The sequence below is a fragment of the Oryx dammah genome, unplaced genomic scaffold, assembly GCF_014754425.2.
Source record: "Oryx dammah isolate SB20612 unplaced genomic scaffold, SCBI_Odam_1.1 HiC_scaffold_21, whole genome shotgun sequence".
NCBI classification, from domain to species: Eukaryota; Metazoa; Chordata; class Mammalia; order Artiodactyla; family Bovidae; genus Oryx; species Oryx dammah.
In genome coordinates, this window is record NW_024070205.1 from 59,312,329 (window position 1) to 59,336,334 (window position 24,006).

At 38.3% G+C, this 24,006-nt stretch overlaps 2 protein-coding genes across 3 annotated transcripts in view; one reads left to right on the forward strand and one right to left on the reverse strand.

Moving 5' to 3' along the window:
- SPATA17 (spermatogenesis associated 17) overlaps positions 1-18,955 on the reverse strand; it is a 246,627-nt gene extending 227,672 nt beyond the window's left edge. The window contains exon 1 of the mRNA XM_040263268.1: positions 18,848-18,955. Within this exon, the coding sequence (XP_040119202.1) occupies positions 18,848-18,915 (68 nt within the window). The 5' untranslated portion in view covers positions 18,916-18,955. The remainder of the gene's footprint in view (positions 1-18,847) is intronic.
- A 245-nt stretch (positions 18,956-19,200) lies between these two features.
- GPATCH2 (G-patch domain containing 2) overlaps positions 19,201-24,006 on the forward strand; it is a 197,276-nt gene continuing 192,470 nt past the window's right edge. Inside the window, exon 1 of one of the 2 annotated variants that reach the window (XM_040263270.1) lies at positions 19,201-19,388. In XM_040263270.1, the coding sequence (XP_040119204.1) occupies positions 19,333-19,388 (56 nt within the window). In that variant the 5' untranslated portion in view covers positions 19,201-19,332. The remainder of the gene's footprint in view (positions 19,389-24,006) is intronic. The other variant, XM_040263269.1, reaches the window with a different exon arrangement.

Genomic DNA, 24,006 nt, shown 5'->3' on the forward strand with positions numbered 1-24,006 from the left:
ATGCCATCTGATCCTGGAGTTTTCTGTTAGAAGTTTTAAAATTACCAATTCAATCTCTTTACTCGTTATTGTGTGTTCATATTTGCTTTTATTTTTTTCTACTTTAATCTTGGTAGGTTGTTTGCTTCTAGAAATGTATCCATTTCTTCTAGGTTATATAATTTTTGGTATAGACGTTCAATAGTAGTCCCTTTGGATTCTATGTATTTCTGTATCATCAGTTGTAATATCTCCTCTTTCATTTCTAAATTTATTTAAGTCCCCTTGTTGTCTTGGTTTGTCAGTTTTGCTTATCTTTTTTGAAGAATCAGCTCTTAATTTTGATCCTTTTTATTGCTTTTGTGGGGGTTTTCTGTATTCTTTTTTTTAATTTTACATTTTTATTTTTACTTTATTTTACTTTACAATACCGTATTGGTTTTGGCATACATTGACATGAATCTGCCACGGGTGTACATGAGCCAAACATGAACCCCCCTCCCACCTCCCACCCCACATCATCCCTCTGGATCATCCCCGTGCACCAGCCCCAAGCATCCTGCATCGAACATAGAATGGCATTGAAACATGTATACTATCATGTAAGAAACAAATCACTTTTGTGGTTTCTAGTTCATTTATTTCCATTCTGATCCTTATTTCTTTCTGCTAACCGTGAACTTAATTTGTTCTTTTTCTAGCTCCTTGAGGAGTAAAGTTTGGTTACTCAATTGAGGTGAAATTTCTTAATATATACATTTATTGCTATAAACTTTCCTCTCAGAATTACTTTTGCTGAATTTCACAATATTTGATATGATATGTTTTAATTTTCATTTGTTTTGAGACAACTTTTTATTTCCCTTTTTTCTTTTGATCCAATGGTTGTTTAGAAGTATGTTGTTTAGTTTTCACATATTTGCAGATCTTCTCACTTTTCTCTTGTTAATTTTTAGCTCATACTATTGTGGTCAGAGGAGATAGATATGATTTCAATCTTTTAAATTTGCTAAGATTTTTTGTGTGTGGCCTATTATATGATCTATCCTGGAGAATATTCCATGTGCTCACGAGAATAGTACATTCCACTGCTGTTGGATGGAATGTTCAATATATGTCTAATAAATTCATTCCTTATAAAGTGGTATTCAATTCCAACATTGCCTTGTTGATTTTCTCTCTGGACAATCTATCCATTGCTAATAGTGGGGATTTAAAATCTCTCACTTTTAGTTTTATTGCCTATTATATTGCCTTTCTGAATTTTCTTGTAGCCCACTGATTTCCTTCATAACACTTATTTTAAATTCTTATTGTTTAATTTGTAATATTTCATGCCTTTGGATTTGGCTGCTCGAAAATTGTCATTTAATTTTGTAATATCATGCTACCCTTACTATTTATGGTGGCTGATGAAAAGTATCTCTACTGTTGTATTTGAGGTAGACTTTCTTATTTTGCATGCTAAGTCACTTCAGATGTGCCCAACTCTTCACCACACAATGGACCACATAGGGTCTTCTGTCTGTGGGATTCTCCAGGCAATAAAACTGGAATGGGTTGCCATGCCCTCCTTTTTTATTTTGTCAAGGCTTTATTTACTTTGATTCTAACAGTTCACCAGGTTAGTAATTAGGAGCCTTCCTTTTGTTTTCCCAAAGGTGGTGCTATAAACACAAGTTTCTTGTTCTTACTGGCATTGACTTGCCCCTAAGGTTGGGAGCATATACAAAACAATACAGCAAAGGTAGTGCAAAGCCTGGAGAGATGTGGGCTTATTACTTGGGACTTATTGTGTGTCCACAGCTCAGTAGAAGGTCCCTTAATTGTGTGCATGGAGGCTGGAGGGAGGGTGTCCCAGAGGTGCATGGGCAGCCTTTTTGCTGCCCAAGAGAAAGATGACAACTTCCTTCATTTCCTGTGATCTGCTTACCTCCCTTTCTTTTACCTCCCACGGCCACTGAGTGTCCTCAGAGACAACCTGGTGCCTGAGTGCCTCAGAGACAACACATGTGGCAGAACAGACCGCCTCCCCACTCACCACCATCATCCTCTACGTCCTCTTCCAGAACGGTTGTACCAGCTCACTCACAGATTGGGATCTGCCTTCTCTGCCATGACTCCTCTGCTGCCACCAGATCCCAGTGCCACTTCCCTTGCTCTGCCACCTCCTCTGCAGTCCAATCCATCCACTCTCAGGTGCACAGATGGATGGATACCCCAGGTTTTCTAATATGCTGTGCAGAGGCGCTCTCTTTTTTTAATTTCTTTTCTTCTTCTGGTAATGTATGTCTGATTAGTTTTAAATCAAAGTGGAGAAAAAGGAACAACCTCTGCTGCCATGATGCTGCCATCACATTTAGCAAGCCATTTAAATCAAAGATACACACACACACACACACACATATATATATGACATAGTCTGTACTCTCAAAATAATAGAAGTGAGAAATAATTTAATAGTAAAGAAAATCCTGTGAAAAGTGAAATACCATATAGTAAAAGGGAAATACCATGTCAGAAGTAAAGATCTGGAAAATATAAAAGTAGAAAAGGGTTTTTTTTTTTAATGAAATAATCATTAAGAAAAGATGGGAGTCAAAGGAAGCATTTGAGTAGGTTCTCAGAGGATGCACAGCAATCCTGATCTGTGTATCTAAGATATCTTAACGTCTGAGCTGTGATATTCCTCAGGTACTTTAAATTAACAGATCTAAAATAACTCTTCTCATCCTTCCTCCATACACAGCCACCTTCTGCTCTTCTCTTTTCAGTTCAGTTCAGTTTAGTCACTCAGTTGTGTCCAACTGTGACCCCATGAATCACAGCATGCCAGGCCTCCCTGTCCATCACCAACTTCAAGAGTTCACCCAAACTCAAGTCCATCGAGTCGGTAATGCCATCCAGCCATCTCATCCTCTGTCATCCCCTTCTCCCCCTGCCCCCAATCCCTCTGAGCATCAGGGTCTTTTCCAAAGAGTCAACTCATCACGTGAGGTGGCCAAAGTATTGGAGTTTCAGCCTCAGCATCAGTCCTTCCAATGAACACACAGGACTGATCTCCTTTAGGATGGACTGGTTGGATCTCCCTGCAGTCCAAGGGACTCTCAAGAGTCTTCTCCAACACCACAGTTCAAAAGCATCAATTTTTTGGTGCTCAGCTTTCTTCACAGTCCAACTCTCACATCCATACATGACCACAGGAAAAACCATAGCCTTGACTAGACGGACCTTTGTTGGCAAAGTAATGTCTCTGCTTTTGAATATGCTATCTAGGTTGGTCATAACTTTTCTTCCAAGGAGCAAGTGTCTTTTAATTTCATGGCTGCAGTCACCATCTGCAGTGATTTTGGAGCCCCCCAAAATAAAGTCTGACACTGTTTCCACTGTTTCCCCATCTATTTGCCATGAAGCGATGGGACCAGATGCCATAATCTTAGTTTTCTGAATGTTGAGCTTTAAGCCAACTTTTTCTGCAAGCCATTCCTCATGAATGACAATATTATTCAACAAACTGCTCAGTCAGAAACTGCAACACAAATTCTCTGCATTAGTTTGTGTCTTCAACTTTTAAAGATTAGGTTCTTGCAAAACCATTTTTTCCTAGGCACTAGTCTTCTACTCTATTCCATCCTTCCAGCCACTGTTTGAATGGTCTTTCTAAAACCTGAATCTAATCAAGTCAAAGTCAATTTTTTCCTAAAACCTTTTCATGGCAATCCCACAAAACACCCCAAATCTTCTGAATGATATCTAAGGTTCTTAGGATGTCATAGTCCATCCACCCAGCCTCAAACTTCATCTCCCATGTCTTCTTTTACCACTTCCATCCTATGACAGAGCCATTCTACTCCTACAGTTCCCAGAATAAGCCATGTGCTCTCTTGCCTTCAAGCTATCACAAAACTGTACCCTGTTCTTGAAATGACTTTTGCAACTACAACTTCCAAAGGGATGTATCTTTATAGTACTCTGAATGTTCTTCTGTATACTAACCATAATACTTATCTTCTTGAGAGTAAGGCTCATCTTATATTTTATCTGTATCCTAACATATACTAAAGTATCTGATTCATAGGAGAAGCTAAACTAACGTCTGTGGAAGGATGGAGAAAAGAAAAAAAGAAGAAAGGAAGGAAGATAAGATAAGTAATAGCTGAAGTCAAGGCAGAAGGCAAAGTTCTTAACTAGTTTTCAGAGTTCTGTGTACAATACAAAGGGATATTAGATTCCCTGAATATCATCACTGAGTCCTTGGCATCACTTATCTCCAAAATGTAACAGTCTTTGGTTCCAAAAAATTTATAGTGAAAGGTGTCAAACAACGGGAAAAAACATAAGGCCCAAATAAAAGACATAAGTATTTTACAGTTCCCTAGAAGTTACTGGAAGAGCATCAGGAAGGGAGATCATGATTAAACAGTGTCAAATGCCATGAATCAGTCATGAAAACAAGGCCACTATTTCATGGGGTTTCAGGGTTAGAAGGAATCTTTCATTTTTCTTTTAACATTTTTATCCTAGTCAATATTCTATTCTAGTACAGGAAATAAAAATGTCATTTAGGGCAAAAATAGAGAAGATAAAGTAACACTATGTCTAGTAGAGTAGGCAATTCAAAGAAGACAGAGGGTAAAGAAGATAAGGAAAGAAACATTTATTCAAAAAGGCTGATATAAAGTCAAATTCATGATAATAGATAAAATGGTTTTTCATGGTTATTTAACCCTTTTTACCATTAAAATTTTTATTGGACTATAACTGCTTTACATTGTTGTGCTCATTTCTGCTATATGACAACATGAATCAGCTATATGTATATATATATCCCCACCCTCTAGAGCTCCCCACCCCCCCCCCCCCCCAAAACCCCCCCTCTAAATCATCACAGAGCACCGAGCTGAGCTCCCTATGCTATATAGTGGCTACTCACTAGCTATTTATTTTATAGATGGTAGTGTATATACGTCAATACTACTCTCTCAATTCACCCCACCTTCTCCTTTCCCTGCTTCCGTATCCACAGGTCTGTTCTCTACATCTGTGTCTCTATTCCTGCTCTGCAAATAGGTTATCAGTACCATTTTCCTAGATTCCATACCCTTAATATTTCAAATGCCTATAGTAAACCTGGTTGGCCCTTGATAATGAGGCTGTTCAGGGCACCAACAACCCACTCAGTCAAAAATCCTATGCATAATCTTACATCAGCCCAAATACCCACAGTTCAGTTCAGTTCAGTTAAGCTCAGTTCAGTCGCTCAATCGTGTCCACTTCTGTGACCCCATGGACTGCAGCACGCCAGCCTTCCCTGTTCATCACCAACTTCCGGAGCTTACTCAAACTCATGTCCACTCAGTCGGTGATGCCATCCAACCATCTCATCCTCTGTTGTCCCCTTCTCCTCCCACCTTCAATCATTCTCAGCATTCAAACAACTGGAGATTGTGCATTATTGTAGAACACATCTGTTGAAAAAAATATCTGAATATAAGTGGACTTGGGCAGTTCAAACCCATGTAGTTCAAAGGTCAACTGTACTCTTAATGAAATTAATGAAAACATTATTCTCTACCTTCACCAGCAATAAACAGCTGACTACCTTTACAAAGGAGAAAGAAAAAGTATAGGGTATACAGATATGCCTAATACTTTTCTCAACTAATGTATTAGTTTGAGCTCACCCCCTACACATAATTATCACACAAGATAAGCAATCACATTATCTGCCTTGAGTTTATGCTTTTTAAACTCTCCCAGTAATAACATTAACATATAACTTAGTCAAAAGGAAGATTAAATAATTTCTTCTTAAGTGAAGTGAAGTCGCTCAGTTGTATCCGACTCTTTGTGACCCCATAGACGGTAGCCTACCAGGCTCCTCCATACATGGGATTTTCCAGGCAAGAGTACTGGAGTGGATTGCCATTTCCTTCTCCAGAGAATCTTCCCAACCCAGGGATCAAACCCGGGTCTCCTGCATTGTAGGTAGGCGCTTTACCATCTGCGCCACCAGGGAAGCCTAATTTCTTCTTGGAGTTATTTGGCTGTTTAAAACACCCAGAGATTTTTAATAATTTCTTCTTGGAGTTATTAAAAATCTCTGGGTCTTTTAAACAGCCATTTAATTAAAAGTATATATATATATACTAATAAGAACTATACATTAAATTAAATTAAAGGGAAATGCTTTGAAATAACTAGTATTTAGCTTAGTGCTAAATTTTAAGTTATGGGCTGAAATTTGACTTCTACACATATTTTTCTGTTGCCATTTTTTAACTGCTTAAAAATGAAATTTACAGATACTTGGGTTACCACTGGGATGCTGCATACTCATACAATATGTCATGAACTGCTAGGCATTTTATGTTTAAAATGAAAAATGTGGGTAACACTTTATTTTAATGGTATATTAATTAGTTCCAAATTACAATGAAAATCCTATAGCTGTGAATAAAATACGACATCTACATGAATTTGAAATAAATTTATTATGATCAGTATTATCACAATGAATACTAAATGAATTAATAATGATGAAAGACCAGAAGCATTACCAGGAATCTAATAAAACACTGAGAAAAAGCGGGAAGTTTCCAGTCACTTCATCATCAACTAGAAATAAGTATTATAACCCTGTATAACACTATGTGCATATATATCATTAGTGGCCAGAAAATAACTGACAATAATTAAAAAATTAAAAAACGTGTGATTAAATATTTTTCCTTAATATGCAAAAAATCTGCAATTTACACATCAAAATACTGTGCTTAGTCTGACCTTAGCTATTGAATAAATGCTAAACTAAAAACCCAATACCTTTTGCTTCTCATTGTCATTTAACTTGTAGCTATTTCAGACATTAGGAATAAAATTCCAGTATTAGCTGTCAACCCACTCCAGTATTCTTGCCTAGAAAATTCCATAGACAGAGGAGCCTGGTGGGCTACAGTCCATGGGGTCGCAAAGAGTCTCACATGACTGAGCAGCAGGCAAGACATGGCATGGTTATAAGACATATGATGTCCAAAATGATTATTTTTTCCATATCACTTCACTATTGGATCTTAAGGATTTCAAACTCCTTAAATGCAGGAATTATGCTTATTTTCTACTTTGGATTCTGATTATTACCTATGTTTCTAATTAAAGGTCAGTTACTACTGGATAATGAGAAATAGGACATTTTAGATGGTACAAGTTCAATGAATCATAGGTTACAAACACACTGGCATTATTTATTTACTTATTTTTCTGGCTGCATGGCATACAGGATCTTAATTCTCCAAACAGGGATTGAAATTCCCCCTACTCCGGGACCCTCTCCCCGCATAGTGAAAGCAGTGGAAACTCAGAGTCCGAACAACTGGACTGCCAGGCAGTGTGTTTAAGAGTTAGTCACTCAGTCGTGTCCAACTCTTTGTGACCATTGACTGTAGCCCATCAGGCTCCTCTGTCCATGGAATTTTCCAAACAAGAATATTGGAGAGGGTAACCGTTCCCTTCTCCAGAGAATCTTCTTGACCCAGGGATTGAACCTAGGTCTCCCATATTGCAGGCAGATTTTTTTTTTTTTTACTTTCATTAACAGTTTTCATTATAGCTCTTGTTACTATTATTACCTCACAGTCCAATGAATCAGGGGTTGCTAATACATAGGCAATTTTTTTTCCAGCTGCATGGCATGCAGGGTCTTAGTTCCCCAATCAGGGATCGAATTTGTGGCCCCCTGTAGTGAAAGCAGTGTGAGTTCTAATAACTGGACTGTCAGGAGTGTCCAGCATTAGATCATCAAGTAGGAATTATCATAGCTTGTCATGTAGATTTATACGTTAGTGTACTTTTAAAATATTTCATATTTGCTTTTCTTCCTCCTCCTTCTCACTTCACTAAAGAAATCAGCAGTAGGCAAGGAAAGCAAAGATCTTTGTGTGGTGGGGTGGGAGGAAGGGAAGGACCCCATGGCTCAGCATGGAGTATCAGAACCTGTGTGGGGTACAGTGGGCATCCACACGGAGGGGCAGCCTGGGGTAAGATGTCCCATCTGAGTAAGGAGAGTGTTCCCATGGAGAAGAGGCATGGCTTTAGGGTGTTGAGGAAGGGTGAAAACGGTGTACACATGGAAGATCACCAGCACAGGGAATCAGAGACCAAGAGTGATGAAAAGATATTCAAGTTAACTGGGAACTGGCAGTTCAGCACAGAGAGGAAGCCCTCACACAGAGTTAAAGGTGGTATCCCAAAAGAGGAAGTAGTTATGTGATAGGAGTTTGATTATATACAGAGGGATTATTCAAATAAGTGAATATGTTAAAAAAACAAGACAGGTTTCTCAGTTAGAAAAAGGGGAAAAAATACTAGAATGAACTCTGTAGTGCTGGACTTGAAACAGAATTGTTAACATAAACTGATGGATTTCAATAGCCACATGGATGGATTAATGGATAGATGAACAGCTAGATATCTAGATAAAGTATAGGCGTAAACTCTGTGCCAATGCACGCATACCCATATTTTCTAGCTCTGTCCGCTTGACAAGGCCTGAGAGCAGCAACGCCCAACGACACAGGCATCTACTAAAAGAAACAAGAGGTCCTTGAAGAAATGAGATAACCCCAAGATTGGGACAGGAAAAGTAAAAGCTTAGCCTCGACGTTTTTTTTGTGTGTCAGAAAGCAGGAGAATATTACCATGATCAGGACACAAAAGGAAGTGGCTCCCATTAGACAAATCTGGGATAATGCTAGCATAAAGATAGGTAAGGGTAATGTGGTCTAACCCATGGATTAAAATAGGAACACATGAGTCCATAATGATATAAATAAGTAAATTGAAAGAAGAGGAACAGAATACATTTATAGCCTCAAATCAATTGCTTTTAAACAATACCTACTACAAATAATAAAAAAAAGAACATCACAGTGGAGAAGCCTAGCAGACAAAATCTTAATGACATTATCCAAATGTACTCCATCAGTAACTGGATGAATCAAGATGGTACAATACCTGGTAGATGTACTAAGAAGACTATAGTATCACTTCTGTGATATTCCTGCCATAGGTTCAGTTCAGTTCAGTCACTCAGTCGTGTCTGACTCTTTGCAACCCTACGAATCACAGCACGCCAGGCCTCCCTGTCCATCACCAACTCCCGGAGTTCACTCAGACTCATGTCCATCTAGTCAGTGATGCCATCCAGCCATCTCATCCTCTGTCGTCCCCTTCTCCTCCTGCCCCCAATCCCTCCCAGCAGCAGAGTCTTTTCCAATGAGTCAACTCTTCGCATGAGGTGGCCAAAGTACTGGAGTCTCAGCTTCAGCATCATTCCCTCCTAAGAAATCCCAGGGCTGATGTCCTTTAGCATGGACTGGTTGGATCTCCTTGCAGTCCAAGGGAGTCTCAAGAGTCTTCCCCAATACCACAGCTCAAAAGCATCAATTCTTTGGCACTCAGCCTTCTTCACAGTCCAACTCTCACATCCAGAAATGACTACTGGAAAAAGCATAGCCTTGACTAGACAGACCTTAGTCGGCAAAGTAATGTCTCTGCTTTTGAATATGCTGTCGAGGTTGGTCATAACTTTTCTTCCAAGGAGTAAGCGTCTTTTAATTTCATGGCTGCAATCACCATCTGCAGTGATTTAGGAGCCCCCCAAAATAAAGTCTGCCACTGTTTCCACTGTTTCCCCATCTATTTCCCATGAAGTGATGGGACCAGATGCCATGATCTTCGTTTTCTGAATGTTGAGCTTTAAGCCAACTTTTTCACTCTCCTCTTTCACTTTCATCAAGAGGCTTTTTAGTTCCTCTTCACTTTCTGCCATAAGGGTGGTATCATCTGCATATCTGAGGTTATTGAGATTTCTCCCGGCAATCTTGATTCCAGCTTGTGCTTCTTCCAGCCCAGCGTTTCTCATGATGTACTCTGCATGTAAGTTAAATAAGCAGGGTGACAATATACAGCCTTGACGTACTCCTTTTCCTATTTGGAACCAATCTGTTGTTCCATGTCCAGTTCTAACTGTAGCTTCCTGACCTGCATATAGGTTTCTCAAGAGGCAGGTCAGGTGGTCTGGTAGTCCCATCTCTTTCAGAATTTTCCACAGTTTATTGTGATCCACACAGTCAAAGGCTTGCCATAGGTACATACCCTGAATCTACTGGAGGAAAAATTAGACAAACCTAAACTGAGGGAAATTCCACAAAATAACTGACTTGTGATCTTCATAGGTGGCAAGGTCATGAAAACTGAAGAAAAACTGAGAAAATATTCTATATTAAAGATAACTAAACAGACAAAACAAGAATTTTTGCTATAAATAACACTACTGGGACAATTGGCAAAGCTTGAATGGAGTCTGAAGATTGGACGGTAGAAGTGTACAAATGTTAATTTCTTGATTTTGATGGCAATACTGTGATTATATAGAAAATGTACTTATGTGGAAAAAGAATTTGGAAGGCAATGGGCTATCAGATTGCAACCTACCCCGATTTCAGTCAGTTCAGTTCAGTTGCCCAGTCGTGTCCGACTCTCTTTGCGCCCCGTGGACTCAGCATGCCAGGCTTCCCTGTCCGTCAGCAACTCCTGGAGTTTACTCAAACTCATGTCCATTGAGTCATCCAGCCATCTCATACTCTGTCATCCTCCTGCCTTCAATCTTTCTAGCATCAGGGTCTTTTCAAATGAGTCAGTTCTTTGCATCAGGTAGCCAAAATATTGGAGCTTCAGCTTCAGCATCAGTATTTCAAATGAATATTCAGGACTTTAGGATGGACTGGTTGGATCTTCTTGCAGTCCAAGGGACTCTCAACAGTCTTCTCCAACACCACAGTTCAGAAGCATCAATTCTGTGGCACTCAGCTTTCTTTATGGTCCAACTCTCACATCCATACATGACTAGTGGAAAAACCATAGCTTTGACTAGATGGACCTTTGTTGGCAAAGTGATGTCTCTGCTTTAATATGCTATCTAGGTTGGTCATAACTTTTCTTCCAAGGAGCAAGCGTCTTTTAATTTCAGTGATTGATTTTGGAGGCCCCCAAAATAAAGTCTGTCACTGTTTCCACTGTTTCCCCATCTATTTGCCATGAAGCGATGGGACCAGATGTCATGATCTTAGTTTTCTGAATGTTGAGTTTCAAGCCACCTTTTTCACTCTCTTCTTTCACTTTCATTAAAAGGTTCTTTAGTTCTTCTTGGCTTTCTGCCATATTTAGTTTTTGTAAGAAGTCTCTCTGTACCGTATTGTAAGTTTAATGTAAGTTTGAGATTGTATACACACACACACACACACACACACACACACACATAAAAGAAAGGCATCTCAATAATGTTTTAAATTCTTCAAATACTTTTCATAGTTTAAAATATATTTTTAATATTTAAAGTAGAGTTAAGAATAAGGAAAATTATCATGTATAAGGAGAACCATCTTATAATGATAAAAATGTTAATTTATCAAGCAGATTTGATATTTTTAAAGGCATACACAACTATAATATAACTGAAATATATGAAGTAAAACCTGACAAAACTAAAAGGGGAAATAGACAAATTTAGTTTGGAAATTATAGTGGGGAATTGTAACATGTCTGTCTGAATAATTGATAGGACAGCTGTCAAAACATGAACATTTATCAGCCAACCTAATCTAATTGACAGTTATAGAACACTCTACCCAGTAATATATATTTGGTATATTTTCAAATTCACTGATCTTTCATTTGAAACATTTTAGTCTGATATTAAGTCCATTTAGTTACTGCTGGTACCAAGACAAATTTCTGATTTTTTAAAAATTTGTTTTCTAATCTGACACTTTACCAAATTCATCTTATTCACAAGATGGCTTTTTAATAGATTATTTTACATCTTCTCAGTTTTATAATTTCATGATCTATAACCAACTTTTATTCCTTCCCTTTCAATACTTACTCATTTTTTTTCTTTTATTGCAATATTGACTACTATTTCCAGAAAAAAAGTTCCAAATAGTAAAACTATGCAAATCAACATGTATTTTTCTCTTGCTTTTGAATGAAATCCATGTTGTATTTCATCAATACACAAGATGTTGGCTATTGGTTTTAGAAATATATTCTTTATTACTAAGCACATTTCCTTTTATTTCTCTTTTACAAACATTTTTAAACACTTAAGAACTTTATCTGAGTGATGGTTACACAGATATACACATATGTAAAAGTTATTGAGCAAAACATTTATAGTTTATGTACTTCATTAAATGTATATATCAATGTTAAGAATCTTTACAAAGAAAGGACAAATACTCAGATACTAAATTTATCAACTGCCTTTCTTATACCCACTGAGTAGATCATATATCCTTTGATCTACTTTGATCTTAGATCATATGATCCTTTGATCATATATCCTGAGCAGATCATTTTATCCTTTGTCCTCCTGTTGTGACTGCCTAAATTTTATGAATTTACTGGGTGTTAACTAATCTGTGAAACAATTATTTAGTCTTCTTAGCTGACATGTCAATAGGTATTACTGTCTCTTTCACAGATGAGAAAACTGATATCAAAAGTGTTTAAGTAAGGTAAGAGCATAAATTTAAGAACTTACGTTTAAGTCTAAAGTGACACAGAATTAGGATTTTAACTCTTCCTGCATGCTGACATAAATCATTCTTGCATACTTGGCAGAAGCCTTGCTAAATGTCACTGGTCAGAATAGAGTGTAACTGAACAGAAACAACCAGCAATTAATTAGAATCAGAGGAAGAAACTCATGTCTATCTGATTAAGCTATTATCCATTTAGGTTACTAGGACCAAGATGATTGTCCAAAGAAAAGGACACCAAAACAAGTAATCAGACTAAGAAGGCAGTCAGGAACCTTTAACTATATTGCAGTTAGAAACAAATTAAGTTCAAGGGAAGAATGGATTCCAGAATCAGGCCAACTTAAAGAACATTATACTTTAGGTTGAGACAAGGTAATGAAGTCCACTCTAATCACTGGTCTTGTACTGGAGAGTACTTGCCGTATCAGGTGTTTTCCTTTCCTCAAACTGACCTTAGAAAGGCAGGTTAGGCTTCATGTATTTGATGTACTTACTTCCATGCTGGGACTTGATTTAAAGTCCCCATACTCCAAGCATGGCTTCCCTGATGGCTCAACAGTAAAGAATCTGCCTGTAATGCAGGAGACATGAGTTCAATTCCTGGGTTGGGAAGATCCCCTGGAGAAGAAAATGGCAACCCACTCTAGCGTTCTTGCCTGGAAAATTCCATGGACAGAGGAGCCTGGCGGGCTACAATCCATGGGGCCACAAAAGAGCTGGACACAACTGAGCAACTAAACAACAAGCAATCCAAGTATAACTTTGGACTGAGATAGATCAGACGTCATTAGATTTTTGTTCTTACTGAACAAGTAAATTACACTTTAAAGATTTCATTTTCCTCCATTGTAAAGTAGGAAAAGTAAAACCACTTCATATGATTATTGTGAAAATCAACATAATATTTGTGAAAGTATTTTCCAGAGTTCGCAGCACATAGCATATATTCAATCCCATTTATTTCTCTTTTTACTGTCTCCTCTCTAGCCTCATGCACTCCCCATGCCCCATTTAAGAGGGTGGGAGACCTGGAAATTTGACAGTTGACCACTTGGTCACTATAGTGTCTCTACCAAACTTCCAGCCCTCTTCCTGAGCACCTGCTTTCTCTATATTTCCCTACACACACTTTTCCCTACAGCTAAATTAATTAAAAGATATTTCAACATCTATTAGGTTAATTTCTGCTTATATATCCTTAGAAAACTATATACTGTAGTGGGTAGCCATTCCCTTCTCCAGGGGATCTTCCTGACTCAGAGATCAAACTCGGGTCTCCTGCATTGCAGGCAGATTCTTTTACTATCTGAGCCACTAGGGAAGCCCACATACAGTTGCAAAGTATTTCAAATATTATTTTTTTATATATAAGCAAATTCAACTGAAGTTTCCATAACAAGCAAAAGAGGTCACAAAGAGTTAAACTAATAAATGATGTAATTGGAGAAGGAAAGCAGAAGGAAAAAAAAGAAAACAAATCAAAATGCTTTATTCAATTTAAAAACAAGTCCAAGTTTTCTTTATAGACAGAGTCAGATCAAGTCACTCCTCTATCAAAAATCCCCAATGACTTCCTACCTTAATCAGGGTAGAATCCAGTATCTTTACTATGGCTTAAAAGCCCCAAATGATCTGGCCTCCAGCACTGTTTTGCAACACATATATGCAGGCTTCTGACAACAGGGGTATAGCAGTTAATGTTACAGCTCCTGAAGGCTGGAACATCTCTTAGATCTCTACCTAGTAGGCCTGCTCATCCACTTTTATTAGGACTCTGTTCAAATATCTCCTGCTCAGAGGAGCCTCATCACCCACTCTATTTAAAACAGGATATTTAGTTCGCTTCTTGCCTACCTTGCTTTATTCTTTGCTATTATAATCACCCTAGGCAAATGGCACCCCACTCCAGTACTCTTGCCGGGAAAATCCCATGGATGGAGGAGCCTGGTAGGCTGCAGTCCATGCTAAGAGTTGGACACGACTGAGCGACTTCCCTTTCACTTTTCACTTTCATGCATTGGAGAAGGAAATGGCAACCCACTCCAGTGTTCTTGCCTGGAGAATCCCAGGGACGGGGGAGCCTGGTGGGCTGCCACCATCTATGGGGTCGCACAGAGTTGGACATGACTAAAGTGACTTAGCAGCAAGATAAAATATTATATGTAAGTTTATTTATGTTCTGTTTACCTCATGACTTTTTTGTTCACTGCTGTATCCTCAATACATGGAACAGTCCTTAGCACATAGTAGGTGCTCTGTCAGTATTTAATTAATCAGTGAATAGTTAATTCATAAACATAGTACTGAGAATCTAGGTAGACTGCATTAAGTCCTCATAAGAAATGTTCATGTTAAAATATAAGTTTCTTCTGAATAATGTTAAAATTTAAAATAAAATAAAACATAGCTTATACATGAAAACTCATGACAGAGGACAAGAATTACAAAGCAGCTTAACATAGGGTGATGGCTTTGTATCAATATGTGTGTATATGTATAGCTGAATCACTTCACTGTACACTTGAAACTAACACAACATTGTAAATCAACGATACTCCAACATAAAATGAAAAATTAAATTTAACAAAAGAAACTAACTTAACCCATCACAAATTTCCTGGATTCTAATTATTTAAAACCTTAAAATGTGCTACTTATGAAGAGAAATACACAAAACAATATGATTAACTCGTATCCGATTAAGGAGGCTCAATATTGATGTTACAAGTTGTATGTAACTGCATTAAATTTTCTTAAAGAAATAATAAAAATAATTTTTAACAACTGCAAGTGGGATTCAAAGGTGTAATATTTTGCACATCCAAAAAAAAAAAAAAAGAGAGAGAGAGCCAATAATGAAGAGAGATGCACTAGAATGCATATATAATCTAAATAATATGACATAAAAAGACACCACGCAGTGGAAACTAAGTGGAATTAAGTGGAAGTGGGACATTTTGAACTCATTCCTTTTAGTATTTGACACATTAAATAAGGATATGGGGGAAATGAACTATGATTAATGAACATATCCCAAACTCTTTTTCCCACAAATAGGACAGTATAAATGATCAATAAGTCACAAAGAAATCTCAGTAGTTTGGAAAACTAGAAATGAAACTGGGAAGTAATAGTGAAAGTTGAAAAAAAAAAAAGGCCAATACTTAGACATATAACAACTGGGTATCATCTTCGTGCTGTTCAGTAACATCCTAGACGGATTTTTAGCCTCTTTGATGAGTAGACCACCAAATAAGAACACCCACAAAACGTTTCTTGTGGAGCAACTTCCCAGAGGGCTTGGGTGGGTCTGATAATGCACACCTTTCCATACCCCTAGCTTTCTCATTGTATCAGCTACTACCATACTTCTCCCAGGTGGTGCTAGTGGTAAAGAACCAGCCTACCAATGCAGGAAATTTATAAAAGACACAGTTTGATCCCTATGTGGGGGAAGATCCCTGGAGGAGGGCATGGCAACCCACTCCAGTATTCTTGCCTGGAGAATCCCACCGACAGAGAAACCTGGTGAGCCACAGTCCATAGCGTCACACAGAGTCAGACATGACTGCAGCAACTTAGCAGGCACCATTCACCTCACTTCTTGGAGTTCCAAATCTTTCCCCTCTGTTAGGCAGAGAAGCTTGTCTCTTCCTCAGTGGACACCCTGGCCCTGGAGGATTTAGGCACTAATCTAAGCACTTAGTCATAGTTTATTTTTCCCAACAAAGTCATGTTTTAACTTCAGAGGCAATCTGGTGCCAGCTCTTAAACACTTTTGCCACTGTGTTGTTACCAACAGAGAAGGAAGACATTAAAACAAGCCAAGAAGAATTAAAATGGTTTCATCCCGCTCTGTCGCCTATATGATAATAGATTTGGCCAACCACGTGCTTAGGCCATTTGGACTTCTGGATCTTGGTGCTTCTTGCCCCTTAATTCATCAAAACCAGTGTGGTGTGAAGAAAATCTTGTCTAGGGTGGTAGTGAAGAGCATAGGCCTTAAAGCTGGGCTTTTGGTTTTGAGACTTAGCTGTATGACCTCATATGAATTACTAATCTGTCTGAATCTCATTTTCCTTGCCTTGTATAAAGAAGGAATAAACATACAACTTGTACAGATGTTTATGAATTAAATGATAGGCTCATACACCACTTTTTTTTTTTTTTTACAATGTCTTCCTTCTTATGCAAAATGGGGCCCGACAGGAACCTGTGTGAGAAATGCAGACATGCTGGCCAAAACTGAGACCCAGAGAATCAGAGTCTGCATTTTACCAAGACCCTCAGGTGATTCTGATGTACACAGAAGTCTGCAAACAACTGATCTGGTCAATAACACAGGGGAAAAAGAAAACAATTTCTTAAGAAAATTACCTGTTGATTTTTTCATATGTTAACCTTTTATATGCGTTTTTCTTCTGTGCTATTCAATACCTTGTTTTTTTTTAACTAGGCAAACTTGGGAATTTCAATTCCTTCTTTAAAGACCTTCACTCATATTGAAAATATTAATATTAATAATAAATCAAATAGAAGAAAAGCCAGCCTATTCTTATCATAGCATTTGTACAGCTCTAGCGTTTTACCCAGGCAACCTCGAGTTTCGGGATAATGTACATATTGTCAAAAGCCAGGAGATAGGGACAAAGATTAACACTGAAATCTGTAGAAAAAGTTATGTCTGCTCGCAGTTCTGTGACACTTCACCAGGCTTTTCTAGAACACTCTTCTCAAGCTCTAAAAATACAGATTAATACATTAACTTGTAAATCTGTGAAAACCAAATTATTATTATACAGAAAAATTCCTAGTGCAATAAAAATTGTTAGTCATTTCCCTTCCTGTTTATGCTTACTCTATTGTATTTATCTTTTAAATGTCTATATTCCACATTAGGTGGTGAACATCAGAGGGATGAAATTTATTCTTTTTAGATATGTATATCATACATATCTTCATACATACCTTTAACAAACAAACATACATACATACATATGTCATACATACCTTCAACATAATTTACCTATTACAGATAATACAAAATCTCTATGTTTAGCTCTTTTTAGTACATTTAGGTAAACCAGGACCAATGACTGAGTGAAAGATTTATTTATTGAATTATTAGACAAATGATTATTGTGCAGCAATTAGGTGCCAGAAACTAAAATAAACACTGGAGACAAAAACAATGATAAGCAAAACCCCCACTTCTAGTTATAAAAGGGATGATATTTATATCCCTCATAGATTATCTCAATGGGAATGTAAAATTGTGATAAGTGCTGTAAAAGAGGCACAAGGTGCTCTAAGAATGTACTGAAAGAAAGTGAAAGTCGATCAGTCAGGTCCGACTCTAGGACTCCATGGACCATATAGTCCATGGAATTCTCCAGGCCAGAATACTGGAGTGTGTAGCCTTTCCCCTTGCCAAGACATCTTTCCTACCCAGGGATCGAACCCAGGTCTCCCGCACTGCAGATGTATTCTTTACCAGCTTAGCTACAAGGGAAGCCCAAGAATGTAGTAGGTGAGATAAATGTTAGAATAAGAACAGCTCAGCAAGATTGTCTACTCGGCATATTTTCTATTGGTCTGGTGTGTCACTATATTCTACCAATGTCCTTTTCACTTTTTTGGAACTTCTCTTAGCTTAGAAAATGTCCTGAGGGATTGCTTCCAGAAGACCATTGTTCAAATGAACCTTTTGTAGGATGTTTAGGTGTAGAGAGATGGATAGGGCCGCCAGTGTCTTCTTCAGCCCTCTTAACAAATTGGTATTGATTATCTTGTCAGAATAGTTTACATACTGCCTCTCTGGGAAGACAAGTGAGTCATAGAACAGTTGAGTTCAGCGACATTCGTGACATAATGGAGGTACATGGGGGACACTCCGAGCTCACCCAGCTAAGGAGACAGGGTGAGCCCAGTGAGGCCATCAAACTTTCCATAAGAGGACACAGGTTTCATCCCATTGTGGCGTGATGATGTCAAAGGAAAGCACTTATTGTACAATTTTATTTCTACTGGAATTTTACTTAAATTATCTCCAGATGATAACCGTGGCCCCCTGCATCGGGAATCCCCCTGTATGCTAACACTACTTTCAAAAATTCGTGATTCTGTTTGCAGACTACCAACGAGGAAGAGAAGTGAGGGGTACTCAGTGAGTTAGGAAATGAATTCACAGGACGTTCCTGCTGAGGAGTAACGGGCTGGGGGTGAAGCCAGGCCTTTTCGCGCTCCCCTAATTGATACCCTACCTGTTCCTGTAGTAATACTGCTGTGCTATACTCTTCGACCGGGCTTGCAGCCTGGCTAACGTGGCCATAGCCTCCGGTAGCCCGCTGCACCTCCGGAGTTACTCTCGGTCTCCTAGGCAACCGGGCTAAACCATTACACAGATCTCGGGGATTCAACTTTTGCTGACTTCATATTTTTTTCCTCCCATACTCTTTCAGTGTCCGAAACACCAGAAAGAAAAACTAAGAAACATTGCTAAGTAAAGATCTCAAATTATTGCCCCCTATCCCTTCTCTGAGGAAAAAAGAGGAGATTTTCAGAGAAAGAAGCAGTGGAGGCGGGGAGGGGAACTAATGGTTGCTCCCAGCTTCCGTTTTCCGCCTGCTGTCGGCTTCCGGAAGCTCAGCTCAAAATGTTGAACTGCTCCTGGGAAGTCGCTGGTGGTGCGGTAGTTGGAGTCTGTTCTCGGGCCTGAGCCTCGAGGCCAGGCTCTTGGGTGTCGTTAATGTTCGGGGCCGCCGGGCGCCAACCGATCGGAGCTCCAGCCGCCGGGAACAGCTGGTGAGGCTGGCCGCCCTGGGGATGGGCGATCCGGAAAGGGTGTGATGGCCGGGGGCCGCTGGATCTGGAATGAAAGGGGGAGGGAGTTGTGATGGATGATCTGAAGACCTTTAGGCCTTGCTCTCTTTTCGTTCCTGGGATGGACACGGTTTAAGGAAGGCGTGGAAGTGTGTGCTAAAGATTTGCGAAGGAATACAGTCAATGCTTGCTGATTGCTTGTCTACTACGCCACGATAATGTAGGAGGAAAGCTTTCTGTACGCCCGGAGCAATTATTTCTTCGTTGACTGTTGGCAAGACGAGGATTACAGAAGACTCTATCTTACTATAGGCATTATTTCCTCATTTTCCTTTTTCAATTTGCAAGATTGTGCCAGATGTTTTCGAAGATCAATTCCCAGAAATCTAGACTTCTGGAAGTTTAGAAGTGGAGGAGACTTTGCCTTCCTACGCCCCCTTTTTTGGAGTAGGTGTAATCTACCAGTTTCTGTCCCTGAACCTTCCATTCTAGTTCAAATGAGATGTGGATGGGATGTCCCCTGAGAACTTAAAATGTCAGGGTTAAATTTAGGGTTCGACTGCAGTATTATACCGCTAAACCTCTTTAGAATAATAAACTGCTTTGACTTGGCAAAGTTCTTTAACAAATTGCTACGTTTTATCCTTATGAAGGGCCTGTGATAGGAGATTATCACAGGCACAGAATGGTTAAGGGACTTGCTCAGTGTTGCCGTGCGGCCTTTAGCCCTCGAGCTGGAAGTTGGGTTTTGGATTCCTAGTTGAAAACTTTCTACTCCTGTTTTTCTCACAAGACGTTTTCCTCCAAGACAAGCAGTGAAACAAACAAAATTTCCACTGACGTTCTCAAACCATAAAGTTGAACAACAGGTGAAATGCAGCTGAGATGTGTCAGTCCATTCCTAGATTCTGCAGCAAATGAGAATCTGAGGGATTCTAGTAGTGATCTCCCAGAATTTCTTTTGCATCACCTATCATTGAATAAAGAATATCTTGCTTAGAATGTTTTGAATGAGATAAGATCGTTCTGTAGTTGATTTTATAATGAATAGACTTGGTTATGCTCCTTTGACATTTTTTTTAGTTGAAATATAGTTAATTTACAATATTGTATTTTAGGTGTTCAGCACTGTGATTCAATATTTTTACAGATTGTACTCCATTAAACATTATTACAAAATAATGGAGATGGGGCAAATTAGGGGTATGAGATTGAGATACAAGCTACTATGTACACAATAGATAAGCAACAAGGATACAAGGAATAGCACAGGGAATTATTATCTTGGTTATGCTCCTTTTTAATACATTTTCCTATGAGAAAAATATGGAGCACTTTTTCTTTTTAATGAGCATTTTATTTTAATGGTAAAGTAATTAGCATAAAAGAAAACGCATAGTTCTTAAGTGTTTAGTATTTTTAGTTTTGGCAGTTGTATATACTGTGTGACCACAACACAAAGCAAGATATAGGACATTTCCATCATCCCAAGCACGAGTCCCTCTCCAGATTACCTTTCTTAATGTTTCACCATTCAGCATCTTTTTAAGAAGGGGAGACAAAGTGTGCCCTATAGATTGGTCTGCTCTTGCTGTAGTGATTACTGATTTGTAGGATAGATGACAATTTAATGGGAAAATATGACTGCTTAAACTCCTCTTCCTCCTTCTATCCAAATCATGGTTAGGTCCCTCTTTGTAAGGGAAGATCTTTTGGAGTGGGAAATGGCAACCCACTCCAGTATTTTTGCCTGGAAAATTCCATGGACAGAGGAGCCTGGGGGGCTATAGTCCCAAGGTGTCACCAAGAGTCAGACATGACTGAACACACACACACACAAATCCTTTTTGTAATATAGAGAACTTTCTTTCAGTTCTCTATTTTACTTGAGATGGAATACATCCTTTCTTATGGCATCAGAGTATAATGTAGTGCCTAGCATGTTATTAGTGTTTTTGAATAAAATTCTTGAATTATGCCTGATTTGACAGAGTGAGTGTTCCAGAAATTTGGATCCCATATTTTCTAGTTTATCTGTGCAACCATCTTGTTATTCAGACTTTCTAAATGGAATTTTCTTTTTCATTCATTCATCAGACGCTGACTGTACTATACATGTGAGTTTTGTCCCAATGACGACATCTCAGTGCCAGTCAGGATGCTACGTAGTTGGTGTAGTTAATTGGTGCCAGCTTTTGTGTATATATGTCATCTCTTGTATTTGGTTGCCAAGAAGTTTGTTTGGGCATTTTTTTTACAGTGTTATGAAAAACCTGGACAAACTTTTTGGTTAGCCCAATAAATCTTTTTAAAAAGGTGCTGTTATTCTTTGCATTTTAGAGATGGCAAGACAGGAGCAGATATTGTTTAAATATTATTAACTTAGACAAGTATCATATTTGCAGTATGATTCTAGTATATCTGGGCTTCCCTTGTGGCTCAGCTGGTAAAGAATCCGCCTACAATACAGGAGACCTGGGTTCGATCCCTGGGTTAGGAAGATTCCCTGGAGAAGGGACACTTCCAGTATATCTAAAAAAAAATTTCTTAGTTATCCTACTGTACTGCCTGTGCGTCTGAATGAGATACCATATCACAAGGCATATATAAACTGGAAAGGATATGCACAGGTTTGTTAACTAGGCCTGATATAGTTAACTCCCACCTTGACTTCAACCTTTTCTCCAGTGTCTAGGTTAGTTTTTCAATTTTCAGGCGCCCTGTGCATAAGTGTAGAGGATTTCTCTCTCTCAATGTTTTGTTAAAAAGTAGAACTGATACTTCAGAAGTTAAAAGCCTAAGGAAGAAAAGCTTTATACAGTAAAAAAAAAAAATCCTATGATTATTGTGTGTGTCAGGAAATATGTTTTTTGTACAAGTTGTTTTTATAAGTCTTGATAGTTCATATTTTTATAAAATCTTTATAGCTGAAACTGTCTGTCTCCCCTTCCTGCCACCTCATACACAGTTTTGAAAGTAGGGTCGAAGAGTGAAGTAAGTCAGAAAGAGAAAGACAGATGTTGTATATTAATGTACACATATGGAATCTAGAAAGATGGTATGATGAACGTATTTGCAGGGCAGCAGTGGAGATGCAGACATAGAGAACAGACTGTGGACACAGAGGGGGAGGAGAGGGCAGGATGAATTGAGAGAACAGCATGGAAACATACATTACCGTATATAAAATAGAGAGGAGGAGGAGGTTGCCGTGTGATACAGGGAGCTCAACCCAGTGCTCTGGGATAGCCTGGACAGGGCAGATGGAAAGGGAGATGGGAGGGTTTAGGAGGGAGGGGACATATGTTTACCTGTTGCTGATTCATCTTGTTTTATGGCCGAAATCACAATATTGTAAAGCAGTTATCCTCCAATTAAAGAGAAAGAAACTAGGGTCTAAAAGTATCTCTTTCGGTACTTAAAATGTTAACCTGCCTTTTCAAAATTTATTTAATGAACAAATCACATTTAGAATTTGACGTGCTGTTACTACTTTTTACTTTATTAGTAATCTTTATTTAAAAGTCAACTTTTGAGGGTTTGGGAAAGATTTTAAAGTTTGAACACAACAAAAAAGTTAATTATTGATAATGGAACTATCAAATCATTATTGATGTATCAAGCTGTACTATCTATTTGTTTCACATTATGTGTCTTTGCTTTGAAAATAGCCATTACAAATAAACTATATTGATTCTGGACCTTTTATGCTATAATTTCATTTCTGTTTGGTATTTTCATTTTCTTTAGGTCTGGAAAACTGCATAGTGGAAACTTTAGGTCTGGAAAACTACTTTTCAATAACTTTTTTTTTTTTTAATCTGACCATTTGTTTTGGAGTCAGTTTCATACTCTTAGAAGTTTGTCTGAATCAGTTTTCCATTTCCATTTGAAATCTGAATTGTCCAAATTTTCAGGGAAGTCATATTTTTCCTTTGTTATTTGCTCATTCATTTAGTCCTTGATTGATTTGTTCACCTAGCTGTTGTTTAGCTGCTCAGCCTTGTCCGATTATTTCCAACCCCATGGACTGTAGCCTGCCAGACCCCTCTGTCCATGTGATATCCCGCACAAGAATTCTGGAGTGGGTTGCCATTTCCTCCTCCAGGGGATCTTCCCGACCCGGGAATCAAACCCAGGTCTCCTGGCGGATTCCTTACTTAGACTTTTGTTTAAAACATCTGTCAAGCATTGTTTTAGGTACTTGTAATTAATATTCAGTGGTCTCATTCTCATTTCTGTTCTAGGAATTCAGAATATGTTATATATTCAAAAGTATTGAGTAGTCACCATGTATGACCAATGCATGAGACTCATTTCCCAAATCCTAGAAGGTTGCCTAACTGTGATTATTATATGCTATGAACATTATTAATATATTATGAATGATTTTTTAGACTTTAAATTATTTTTGTTTTAGCCTTTGACTTTCTTTCACTTAGGCAGTTTTTTATTCAACGGTTTATATCTCGAAAGTGAATCCAGTGTAAGGAAAAAAGTTTGAATAACTCCTGAAGTCATTAAATGAAGAAAAAGAATCAAAAGAATGATCTTCAAATTTAAATAATGAAGGAGCGGTCTTATTAAATCACTGTTTGGA